General features: G+C 39.0%; 1 protein-coding gene across 2 annotated transcripts in view; it reads left to right on the plus strand.

The window, feature by feature from the left end:
• Positions 1-1,783: 1,783 nt before the first annotated feature.
• Positions 1,784-13,621, plus strand: part of Sycp3 (synaptonemal complex protein 3) — a 28,548-nt gene continuing 16,710 nt past the window's right edge. For both annotated transcript variants that reach the window (XM_021174028.2, XM_021174027.2), the window contains exons 1-7: positions 1,784-1,903; positions 4,602-4,744; positions 5,492-5,555; positions 5,960-5,994; positions 8,745-8,862; positions 9,580-9,679; positions 11,828-11,926. In XM_021174028.2, coding sequence (XP_021029687.2) covers positions 1,857-1,903; positions 4,602-4,744; positions 5,492-5,555; positions 5,960-5,994; positions 8,745-8,862; positions 9,580-9,679; positions 11,828-11,926 — 606 coding nt within the window. In that variant the 5' untranslated portion in view covers positions 1,784-1,856. The remainder of the gene's footprint in view (positions 1,904-4,601; positions 4,745-5,491; positions 5,556-5,959; positions 5,995-8,744; positions 8,863-9,579; positions 9,680-11,827; positions 11,927-13,621) is intronic.

Here is a 13,621-nt window from a genome sequence, read left to right on the forward strand (position 1 = left end):
AGTGTATCTCTAGAAAGATTCTGCCAACAAGTACTGAGCACTGTGAAATTCACACATACATACACAGGGAGGAGAGAGGACAGAAGAATAAATGCGCATGTAATGTTGGAATTAAAAAAAAAAATCTGTTCTGGCCGGGTGTGGTGGTGCATGCCTTTAATCCTAGCACTCGGGAGGCAGAGGCAGGCGGATTTCTGAGTTCGAGGCCAGCCTGATCTACAAAGTGAGTTCTAGGGCAGCCAAGGGCTATACAGAGAAACCCTGTCTCGAACCCCCCGTCCCCTAAAAAAATCTACTCTACATGACCCATTAGCTCCAGACCTTTTCTGCTCAGCCCTCTAACAGCACAAATACATGTCTTTACAGGGGTCACTCCTGAGGTTGTAGAGGCAGCCTAAACAACTCTATTTCTAAGTCAATTTCCATAAGACATGCCTCCAGCTTTTTAAAAGATGCCTGGGTGTTGTTGGTCCTCTGAGCCAGTGACAACACGAATGACACAAACACCAAGTCGGACCCCATCTCATCCAATCAGAATTCACACACACACACACACACACACACACACACACACACGATATATGTATGACACAGTCATTAAAGGGAGGGCACACAGTTTTAAAAAATGTTTTATTTATCCTTCTCTCATATATTACTCCTCCTCCCTCCTCCCCTCCCAATCCTCCCCCTCCCCCATTCACTCCTCCGTTTCTGAGCACACACTTTTTTTTTTTTTCCCTCCAGACAGGGTTTTTCTCTGTGTAGCCTTGGCTGTCCTGGAACTCACTTTGTAGACCAGGCTGGCCTCGAACTCAGAAATCCTCCTGCCTCTGCCTCCCAAGTGCTGGGATTAAAGGTGTGCGCCACCACTGCCCGGCCTTGAGCACACACTTCTTAATAAATTATGAGACATCAGTTTCTATAGGAAAGGTAATATTTTTTCTTAAAATTTTAAATATTAAAATATTTTAATTGAAATATTTTTTAAAATTTTTTTTAAAACTTAGAGACTCATGGAACTTGTAGAGGAATGATTTTTTAGCACTCAAGGTAATGAAAAAATGTTTATATGAAAATGAACACAGAAAAAACTCAGAAATCAAAAGCTAGCATAAAAAACCTTATAAACTCTGTCCTAGTGAATGCTGTAGCATAAATCCTGAGTTTGCATGCTAGTTAGTCCTGGCTCTCTATAATAACAGCGGTTCTTATAGCAATAATGAATAAAAAGTGAGTTGCAGAGTATTATATATTAAATGTTGAATATTTTTCGTTATTGCAATGCTCAGGCATAAAGAAAACTATGATGTGTTGCTATATTAAAGACTATATGTGTTATCAAAACTTAGAAAATGTAAATCGGCCATGGTTTACTCCTATTATCCCAGCATTTAGGAAGCTATGGCAAGATTACCACGCGCTTGAAGTCAGCCTGGGTTAGAGTTGAGACTCCGTATCAGAAAACAACAAAGAATCAAACAAAGACATCAGGAAACCGGGAGGTGGATAATTTACAGTTTCCATATAGGTGTGAATGAGGAACCATGAGCAAAGATGGCCAGGTCAGGTGGGATGGGAGAGTCGGGTGTGGTGTGGATAAGACTTCCTAAAGCGAAGAAACAGCGGGGAAAGCGGGAAAGTGCAGCTTCTCAGGGTAGAGGTGATGTGTCCATCATGGAAGTGCCCCGCCCATCGTGTCCGGCCGTTGGCTCCCACGTGAGAACGGGCACGGAGCACGTGCTAGGGGGCGGGGCTATCCGTAAGCGTGTGTGCACCCATGGCGTTCAGCCAATCAGCAGAGAGCTTGGCCGGGGCCAGGCTGTATTTACTCGTGCCCAAGGGCCAGGTTTCCTCAGATGCTTCGAGGGTGCGGAGACAGCGACAGCTCACCGGAGCCGCTGAGGTAAGGGGAGTGAGAGCCGGGTCGGCTTGGCCTTCATGGGCCTGGGCCTCGGGAAGAGGAGGAGTCCGGGCCAGAGGGGAAGGCGCCACAGCCAAGGCAGGCCAGACTGCTCACCCAGGGCCAGTCGCCAACCATGGCCGGTGGGGAACAGGCAGGGACTGAGGGGAGCGGAGGTCAGGCCGAGGGAGTTGGGCATCCGGGCAGGAAGTTGGGGTCGGGCCTAGGGCTTAGGGAGTTGGGGTTCGGGCCTAGGCAGTCGAGGGTCCGGCACAGGACGTTGGGGTTTGGGCTGAAGGAACGAACTGGGGCCAGGCTGAGGGAGTTGGAGTCGTGGGCTCAGGCAATTAGGAGGCAGGGCCGAGGGAACTAGGAGTCCAGGGCTGGGGAGTTAGGGGTCAGGGCGGAGGGAAGTAGGGGCCTGGACCTAGGGAAGAAGGGTCAGGCTGAGGGAATTAAGGTCACGGCCAACGGAGGTCAATGGGGAAGTAGGGGTCAAGGGGACCTGGAGGCGGCACCTCGGGAAGAAAGAGATGGCAGGCAGCCTGGGGGATTAGGAGGCGGGCCTAGGAAAGCGGGGTTTGGGAGCTGCGGGAATTAAGGAATTAGGGGTCAGGAGCTAAGGAAGTCAGAAGGCGGCGCCCTGGGAGCTAGGGGTCATGGCTAAGGGCTCAGGGTCAGGGATGAGGGAATTAGCGGTTGGGACCTAAGGGATTAGGAAGCTGCGGTAGGGAATTAGGGGTCCAGGCCTAGGGCCTAGGAGCCAGGGGCAAAGGAAAGTTAGAGGCAAGACGTTAGGAACTGGGGTCCGGGCCAAGGGAAATGGAGGCTGGCAGCTGAGGGAGTTAAGGGCCGGGCCTAGGGAGCTAGGGGCGGGACCTAGGGAATTGGGGGTGTGGCCTGGCAAACTAGGGGGTGTGGCCTAGGGGTGGGGGTGTGGCCTAGGGAAATGGGGGTAGGATCTGGCAAATTAAGGATTGTGGCCTAGGGAAATGGGGGTGGGCCAGAGAGAATTTAGAAATGGCGTTTTAGGGAATTAGGGCCTTTGTCCAAGGGGATTAGGAGGAGGTGGCATAGGTCGACTAGGAGGTAGGGAATCAGGGAATTTGGGGCTAGGATGAAGAAACTTAAAAATAGGAAGTATAGTGATTTAGGGGTCAGACTGAGAAAATTAAGTGTTTGGATATGGTACTCTCTCTGGTTTAGGATCTACAGCCTGGTCTACAAAGTGAGTTCCAGGATAGCCAGGGCTATACAGAGAAACCCTGTCGCGAAAAACCAAAAGAGACAGAGACAGAGAGAATGAAGAGAGAATACTAGGGATTGTGAGTGAGGAGATTAAGGATCAGGTTTGAGAACATTAAAATTGAGTTGGGAATGACAGAATTAATGTTTGGGGGTGAGGGAATTAAAGGTTGGGGCTGTGGCAATTGGGTGAGGGAATTAATCTAGGGGTAATTTGGGATGGGGAATTTATAGGGCTGATGGAATAAAGTTCTTGGGGCCTGAGGAAATGATGGCCTTTGGAGGTTAGGAGACAGGTACTAGGAACTGAAGGGCTAGACGTTTGGGTGGTGGCATAAGGAATAAGGAATAGAGATGATGATGAGCTATAAGGGTAAATGATTGGGGCAAGGGAGACTGCATGTCTCTGAAATTAGGGCCTGGGAGGAATGAAGGACTAGAGAGGGCTAGTGGGTTTGGGGGACTGAGTGGTGAGAGAATAGGGGCTGAAAGAATGAGGCATTGTGGGGATAGGACTGGAAACATGAGAGCATATGGGTTGGGGAGCTGGTGGACTTGAGGGGCTAGGAGCTAAGGCACTTATGACTGAGGGTACTGAGAGGTGTGTGTGTGGGGGGAGGACCTATGGGTGTCCAGTGTGCCTTTTCTGCGAGACCCTTTTCATTTAATACTATGGAAATTTTATAGGTGCATTACTTTCCTAAGGTCTAGTTTTTTGTTTTGTTTTGAAGGTTAGGCTTGTTTTATGTAATCCTCCTGCATCAACCTCTTAAGTACTGGAATGCTTGGTGTGTGCCACTTGTGCTTTGTTTTTTGTTTTTTTCCTTAAGACAGTCTTGGGGTTATAGCTCAGTTGCCCACTCTTTATATAACCATTGTGTGTTTTATGCATTTATGCAGTGCTGAGGATGAAACCCCAAGGCCTCCTATATAGGTATTATATAACTGAGCTATACCTTCAGTCCTGTACAGCTATATGCTGTAGATTTATACTGCTACAGCCAAGTTTTGGACTGTTTGTGATTCATCCTGAGGGTAACCATGATTTTACTGTTCTGAGATAAACTTAATTAAAATTTATCAAGTATCTCGTATATAGGGCCAAAATTCAGATCTAGTGGCTAGGTGGAAAGATACTTGGGAGTCAGTCTTCAAGCTATCACTATGGTGTTTTTCTTCCTTGTAAAATGATAAACTGTTAATTTTTAGTACAATGGAAAAATACTAGGCCAGCAACATGGCCCTGTGAGTAAAGGTGCCTGTTCTCAAGCCTGACCTGAGTCTGATCCCAAGGACCCAGTTGGTGGAAGAGAGCTGACTTAAGTTGCCTCTGCCCCTCCACGTAGGTTCCCTCATTTCTCTCCGCCCCCACCAAAAAAAAAAAGTTAGGCGATGTCTTTGAATTCAGTTTGAGAGATCTGAGGATTTTTTGCTGTCTTTTTGTTTTTTAAACAAGCAAACATCTAAAGATGGTGCCTGGTGGAAGAAAGCATTCTGGGAAATCTGGGAAGCCACCTTTGGTTGATCAGCCTAAAAAAGCCTTTGACTTTGAGAAAGATGATAAAGATCTGTCTGGTTCAGAAGAAGATGTTGCCGATGGTAAATATCTAATGTTGGGTATTAACAGTGTCTAGAGTCCATTTATTTTGAACTTGCTACACTTAAAACTGAATTAAGGCTGGGCGTGGTGGCACTCGCCTTTAATCCCAGCACTCAGGAGGCAGAGGCAGGCAGATTTCTGAGTTTGAGGCCAGCCTGGTCTACAAAGTGAGTTCCAGGACAGCCAGGGCTATACAGAGAAACCCTGTCTCGGAAAAAAACAAAACAAAACAACAACAACAAAAACTGAATTAAGTAAGCATTTTCATATAACTTTGTTGTTGTTTTTTTAAGATCTATTTATGTATATGAGTACTCTATCTGAATATACACCTGTGTGCCAGAAGTGGGCATTAGATTCCATTACAGATGGTTGTGAGCTACCATATGGTTGCTGGGAATTGAACTTAGGTCCTCTGGAAGAGCTGCCAGTGCTCTTAAATTCTGAGCCATCTCTTCAGCTCCCATACTTTGTTTCTTATCAAACCTCCCTATCTCTGTATCAGAGTTGTAACACTTCAAAGAGTATTCTCTTCAGTGCCAACAAGTTTGTAAACAGTACATGACAATAATTGAAACTTTGCTTCTAAAAAATGGGTCATGAATTGTGATGTAAATTAATTTTTCTGAAAAAATATTTATCTCCTTTTAAAATTTGTTACAAGATCCCAAAAAGACTGAAAATAGATTTCATTAAAATTTACCAAAATCGCATATTTAATTTCACAATTTATTTTGTCAATATAGAAAAGGCTCCAGTAATTGATAAACATGGAAAGAAAAGATCTGCAGGGATAATTGAAGATGTTGGGTAAGATGTTACAAAAAAGTACTTGATGGTGCGCATGCATGTGTGTGTGTGTATGTGTATGTGTCACATGCATGCTGAATACTTTGTGTGTACGGAGGTTGAATGTCAGGTGTTCATACTTGCAGAGCAAGCATTTTACTGAGCCATTTCACTAAGCCCCACAGATGTTTTCTTTGCTCAGTAAAATACTTTAAGAAAAATTTACTTCAGTTTATCTAGCAAGTAATGATATAAAATATTTGGTATGTGTTATTTCTCCCACAAGTATATTGTGAATCTCTAAAGATTTTTTTTTTGCTTTATTTTTAAATGGTACTGGGAATCAAACCTAGGGCTTTGAGCACATTGGACAAATGTTCCACCACTGAATTCCTGATCTTAATTTTTAACTGTTAATTTTTCAGAGGTGAAGTACAGAATATGCTGGAAAAATTTGGAGGTATGTTTTTGGGGGACATTTAAAGAAAATTGTTTAAAACTGTATAATAATTGCATAATAGGAAATGAGGTCACTATGTGACTATTGTTTAATGCCTTGTTTTTATTTATAGGGTTTTGCATAAATATAATTTAGCATCATAGACTTTCTTAACCTTTTTCATGATATGAAAAGTAAACATGATACTTTAAGAATTTTAGAAAAATAGAGGGGAAAAGTTTTTTTACTTCTTTATATTGACAGAAAATTGATTTTATATATATAAAATATATATGCCTTTAATCCCAGCATTTTGGAAGCAGAAGCAGGCAGATCTCTGAGTTCTAGGCCAACCTGGTCTAAAAAGTAAGTCTAGAACACCCAGGGCTACACAAAGGACCCTGTCTCAAAAACAAAAAAACAATAATTAAAGCGCATGCCTTTAATCCCAGCACTCGGGAGGCAGAGGCAGGCGGATTTCTGAGTTTGAGGCCAGCCTGGTCTACAAAGTGAGTGCCAGGACAGCCAGGGCTATACATAGAAACCCTGTCTCAAAACAAACAAACAAAACAAAAAATAAATTTATGTAATTGAAAGTAAAAAGACAACTTTAGCCAGTAAAAGATTTATAACCAGAGTCAAAGACCTTAAGGGTTTTTTTTTTGTTTGTTTTTAAAGATTTATTTTATATTTATTTATATGAGTACACTGTAGCTCTCTTCAGACACCCTAGAAGAGGGCATCAGATCCCATTACAGATGGTTGTGAGCCACTATGTGGTTGCTGGGAATTGAACTCAGGTCCTCTGGGAGAACAGTCAGTGCTTTTACCCGCTGAGCCATCTCTCCAGCCCAAGACCTTAAGTTTTAAATACTGTTTTTATACCTGTTTAATTAGGAGACAACACTCGGCTTATTTGCTTCTTTTTGAGATAGGAACTTGCTAGGTAGTCTAGACTGGCCTTAAACTGGGTATTTCTTCAAACTTGTGGGTTCTGGGATTATAGGCATTAGTTACCTTGACTAGTTTAGGAAAATATACTTTTTTTTTTTTTAAACATTTCAGTAGGGAGGTGGGCAGCATGCCATGGTACATGAGTAGAGAGCAAACAACAACTTGCTGGAGTCAGTGTCTCCTCTTACCATATGGACGGATCCTGAGGTCATACTCAAATTGTCAGGCTTTGCTGCAAGCACCTTTACTTGTTGAGTCTTGTCACCAGCCCCAAAATATTCTTTTTTTAAAAAAAGAACAATTGTTTCTATAAGATTTATTCATACCATTAAGTCTTTTAAGAATTGTTCTATTTGGGTTTTTTTTTGTTGTTTGTTTTGTTTTTGTTTTTGTTTTTTTTTTTTGAGACAGGGTTTCTCTGTATAACCCTGACTGTCCTTGAACTCACCACGTTGTAGACCAGGCTGGCCTAGAATTTAGTATTTTTGATAATGAATTGTAACAGTTACACCAAGTATGGCCTATCAAATGGGGGATATAGTATAAATTTAGAAGTATTTAGCCTTTATTAATATTTGTTCATAAATCTGGCCGTGATACTTTGTTTTCTGTTTGTTTTTTTTTTCAAAGATTTATTTATTATATGTAAGTACACTGTAGCTGTCTTCAGATACACTAGAAGAGGGAGTCAGATCTCGTTACAGATGGTTGTGAGCCACCATGTGGTTGCTGGAATTTGAACTCAGAACCTTCGGAAGAGCAATCGCGTACTCTTACCTGCTGAGCCATCTCACCAGCCCCATCCTTTGTTTATTCATTTTTATCATCCCTAAATTTAAATTTTAACTCAGTTATAAGAGTAGGAATTGAGGGCTGGAGAGATGGCTCAGTGGTTAAGAGCACTGATTACTCTTCCAGAGGTCCTGAGTTCAAATCCCAGCAATGACATGGCGGCTTACAACCATCTGCAATGGGATCTGGTGTCCTCCTCTGGTGTGTCTGAAGACAGCTACAGTGTACTCATATACATAAAATAAATAAAATCTTTTTTAAAAAAAGAAAAACATCTTTAAAAAAAATAAGAATTGAGATAAGTTTGGTATTTTATGTTATTTCTTTTTCTAAAATATCTAAGACTAGTATTTCAGAATTCAGCTATTTTTGGATTTTGTAATATTTGCATAGATTTTTACTGGCTAAGCTTGCCAGTCTGAAAATGCAAACTTCTAAGTATTCTAAAATACCAATCATTTTTCAAAGCACATGTTGGTGTTATTTTTAAATTAAAATGTTTTAATTCAAATTTTATGATTTGTGTGATGTGTATGTGTGAGTGTGGGTCTACATGTGTGATAGCATGTCTGTGCAGGTAAGAGGACACTTTTGGGAGTTGTCTCTCCTCTTCCACTGTAGAAGAGGCTATTTTTCAGGGCTTAGTTTGCCCCTTCCACCATGGATTCCTGCGATCAAACTTAGGCTGTCAGGCTATGGCAAGTATGTTTTGTTTGTTTGTTTGTTTTTTATTTATTTGTGAGAGTGGGTATCTATGTTTCCTGACTGACCTGGAACTTACTATGTAGACCAAGCTGGCCTAAAATTCACAGATACACTTGCAGAGTTCTGCCTTCCAAGTGCTAGGATTAAAGACATGTGTCACCATGCCCAGTCCATTTTTTTTTTCTTCTGATGAACTCCTTGGTCCCTAAATTTAATTTTAAATCTCCTTGATATTACTGAACAAACCTATACTTATACTATTTATGTGGAACAAAATAGTTTTCTTCGACATTAAATTTCAATGTTTATTTTCAATATAGCGGACATCAACAAAGCTCTTCTTGCCAAGAGGAAAAGAATAGAAATGTATACCAAAGCTTCTTTCAAAGCCAGTAACCAGAAAATTGAGCAAATTTGGAAAACACAACAAGAGGAAATGTGAGGTTTTAAACGAACTACATCTTTATCATTTATTAGTATGTCCTGGTACAAATTACCTACAGAAAATAGTATCATATGCTTATTAAAGTCTCTAGTAAAAACTACTTGGCTCTTTTTTCTTTCCTAATCAAGTAGTCCTATAATCTCATGCCATCATAGAATTGAGATGTTTCTTAGAAGTCAGTGGAGATTGTTTTTTTCCTCTTTTTAAATAATTAGGAGGTTATTAGTCTATATTCATTGTGAAAATATATTACTTGTATAAAAGAAGTAAATGTCATAGAAACTACTGTTTGATAACTGAAAATGTAGAAAAATTCAGTTTTATATCATTAGTAATTTACATATTTTGATCAACTTGACTATTCCTTTGTAATAATTATCCTTACCATGTCAAAATGTAGGAGGCAACCTAAGTGAAATAATGTACTTATCAGACTATATTCAGTAGGAAAAATGAAAAATTCCTTAGAAATTAAAAGTAAAATTTTCTACAAAATATAAAACTTCCTTAGTTTCAAGAGCTAAAAAGCATGTGAGAAGACATCTGTTAAGAAAAAATACTGAAATCAATGTAAGTTTTAAATTTTCCTATCAAAGTATTTAAACTACTGTTTCCTTTTTACAGCATAAGATATATGAATTAAATGTTTTGAATGTTCTTTTCATACAGGTATGAAATTTGACAGGATTCACTTGTTTTGTTTTTAACAGACAGAAGCTTAACAATGAATATTCTCAGCAATTTATGAATGTGTTGCAGCAGTGGGAACTGGATATACAGAAATTTGAGGAACAAGGAGAAAAACTATCTGTTAGTATCACAATTGACTTTATAATTACTCTATTATATCTAAGCCTCAAGTAGAAGTAAAGAACCTAGTCTTACATTATGTCCATAGAACTGAGACAAGTTTTATTACTCATCGTCAGCTACATGTTTTAATATTGCCAAATGGTAAACCCCAGAAGTATAGGTACATACAATATTAAAATCCTTAAAAGCATTGGTCTTAAGGATATCAACTGATATCTTTGCAATTTTAAGTAACAGAAACTTGTCAGTGGATAAAAGAATTATGTTTTTTTTTTAAAGATTTATTTATTGTTATATATAAGTACACTGTAGCTGTTTTCAGACACAAAAGAAGAGGGCATCAGATCTCATTACAGATGGTTTTGAGCCACCATGTGGTTGCTAGGATGAACTCAGGACCTTCCAAAGAGCAGTCAGTTCTTTTAACCACTGAGCTATCCCTCCAGCCCGTGGAGTCTATTACTAGTTTATATAAAATTTTGGAGATTAATTAGCTTTAGACATAATGCAGTTGAATGGGGGTAGGGAAGGTTTGCTTATTATATATATCTGGGCTCTGCTGCTAAGACCCCGTGAACTTTTAGTGTACTAAGTTAATTCTCCTAGTCCTAGACTTACTACAAATTTAGTGACTGCAGAGACTGAGATGATCTTTCTGAATATCTCTGACAGGAAATTCATGTGGTGGAACATCGTTAATCTAGTTTGGATCATTTGCTCATTCCTAGCCAATCACTGTAGATACAACATGGCTGGCTTGTATGTCCTCGCTCCCTTCCACCACCAATACTCACGGCCCCCCACTGTCCCCCAACTCCCGAGTGCTAGGGACTGAATCTAGATGCTTTGTGCAGCCTACTAAAACATGCTATCACTGAGCTATAGCTCTCATCCAGAATATGCAGATTTTATTATTTATCTATCTCCACTGATGATGGAAGGTAACCCCACTCAGTCTGTTTAGAGAAAGGGTCTCACTCTGTAGTCCTGGCTGACCTTGAACTCACAGAGATTCACCAGCCTTTGCCTCCCAAGTGCATGTTTATGTGCTGATAGGAATTAGAGAAATTTCTGGTATTGCAGATTAAACCTAGGCCTGCAAAACTATTCTACCACTACACTATGTTCTCAGCCCTCCTTTTTTGCCTTCCATTTTGAGACAACTCAAGATACCAAGACTAGTCCTGTACTAGATAGGATTTCAACTTGTGACCTCCTGTCTCCACCTTGAAAGCAGCTAGGGATTATAGGCCTGCAGCTCCGGTTTGGCTACAGAGAGAAATTTAATAGTAACAGAAGGGGGAAATTGCTAAATTCTTAAGAATGGAAAAGACAGAAAGTTGGACTGAGTATAGTTATCCTTAGAAACAAGAGGAAATAGAGTATATGAGTACGAATACAAATAGATATAGATGGGTGGTAGATATATATGATAATAAAAAACTGTTCTCTTTGGATTCTGTTTGGCTTAGTAGGATCATCATGTAGTGAAGAGTAATACCACTATGTAGAGTTTTACAAGATAGGGATTAAGCTAAGTAAATGTGACAGTCAGAAGGCGAACAAGTGTATATGCAGAGGAGTGTTATGCAACTTAATGTGGGAATTGCAGTAAAAGGAAGAATGCAGTTTTTAGTCCTGAACTAAGACTGAGCTATACTATAGTACTAAAGAGTTAGCCAGAGGCAGGCATTGGTTGAATATACAATATACTAGAGAAACCGTATGTACAGCACTGAGAGCCTGGAGTATAGAAACATACTTGGAATCATATTCTGCTTGAACAATAGTTAGCTGTGAAACAATAGGTAATTTACTGTTATGTTTCAGTTTCCTCTACTTTGGACATGAGTGATGAATACCTAAATTGAGTTTTTATATATATATATATATATATATATATATATATATATATATGTGTGTGTGTGTGTGTGTGTGTGTATAAACTTAATCATAATAGTTGTTAAAATACTAGTTATTAACCTTAAACTGTACATTTAAATTTAATATGGAATTACTTTTTGTTGAATTTAAAAATGACTTGCAATAGAGCTCAGAGTTAGGTGTTTGCCTACCATGAATGAAGCCCACAATGACAAAACTACTTTTACCAAATCATTATTACATTTTTTTTAATGTTTATAGAATCTTTTTCGACAACAACAAAAGATTTTCCAGCAGTCTAGAATTGTTCAGAGCCAGAGAATGAAAGCAATCAAACAGATACACGAGCAGTTCATAAAGGTGAGTTAGTTATACATGGTAACATATGTTTTAGTTTGAAATAGGACTCACTATATTGCCTGGCTGGCCTGGAACTTGCTTTGTAGACTAGGCTGGCTTCAAACTCAGAGATTCTTTTGCCTTTTCTTACCAAGTGATGGTGTCAAATGTGTGTGCCACCACACCCAGCTAACTTACGTTCTTTTTAAAATACTGTATATGAGTGTTTTTGTATGTATGTCTGTACACCATGTACATGTTTACTGCCCACAGAGGTCAGAAAAGGGTAGTACATTCTTTAAAACCAAAGTTACAGATGATTGTGACCTGCCATGTGGGTGCTGGGAATCAAACCTAAGTCTTCTATAAGAACAAGTACTCTTACCCACTGAGCCATCTCTTGCCCTTAACATATGTTCTTATAAACCATAATTTAAGTATTGGGTTTTTTTTCAAATTCATAGGAAATATGTTTTAATTTTTAAAATTTCTATTTTGAATGGTTTGTGACCAAAGTGATAAATATGTCTGTAAAAAGGTCCTATGAAGATTATTCAAGATAGGAAATAGAAAAGTAGGAATTTTACCTTAAAAAGTTCTTATACATTAAGTCCATACTTTATTAAATAACATTTTTAGCCATTGTGCTGCTTAACTGAAAATAGTCTATAAGTTATTTCTGCAGTCTTTTATACACGTATTCCCGTATGTTTTCAATAGGAAGCAACCACAGAAATTATTTCTCTATTTCCTTATTTTCAAGTGTATTATAGGTCTTTTCTGGCATATTAGCTTTTAGAATTATTCCAGTTGAGAACAATGACTTTATATGCCAACTTATATATGAGAGGGGTTAACCCAAAATTTAACACAGTTGAGGATTAAAAGTTTGTAAGTTGAGAATTATCTCTTGACCCATATGTATACTAGAAAACTCTGTTCCCTAGTAATAAGTAGTTTTAAAGGTAAATATGAACAGAAAAGTTAATTTTAAGTATTTCCGAGAGACCTTGTCAGCTTGCTCTAATGTTCCTTAAGAACAATTTAATTGGTATGACTTGAGGAAGTACTTAAAAAGATTTCCTCTAATATTATCACTAAATGTTACCATTTTGGTAAAAACTTCAATATAATTTTAACTCCTCCATATCTTTTTTTTTTTTTTTTTTTTTTTTTTTAAAGAAGGGTTTCTCCGTGTAGTACTAGCTGTCCTGGAACTTAACTCTGTAGACAAGGCTTGCCTGCCTTTGTCTCCTGAGTGCTGGGATTAAAACCCTGCTTTCCATATCCTTTTATCCTTTATTAATATTCTTATTAAATTCTAGAATTCTTACCTCTACAGTGGTTCATTATTCCTTTAATTCCCGCTGTTTAATACATTTGTTCATTCTCTGCTTGTACTATTTCACTTTCTCATCACACTTTGTCCTATTAAAACTCTTAACTGATTTCTCTTTTCTTCAGTCTATTCTTTGATTCTGCCATATAACCTAAATAAAACATCTCCTTCCTGAGTGGTAGTCGTCCTTCTGAATTTTTAGTTGTACAAACTGTACATGTACATTACTCTAAACACTCTACATAATTGCTTTCTGAGTCCACAGACTTAACGTATTTCCATGCTTTGGTTATATTATTCCTCTAGACTATTTTAAGTCCCCCCCTTTTGTAAGATTTATTTTATTTATATGAGTACACTGTAGCTATCTTCAGAAA

Source organism: Mus caroli, chromosome 10 (assembly GCF_900094665.2).
Source record: "Mus caroli chromosome 10, CAROLI_EIJ_v1.1, whole genome shotgun sequence".
Lineage (NCBI taxonomy): Eukaryota > Metazoa > Chordata > Mammalia > Rodentia > Muridae > Mus > Mus caroli.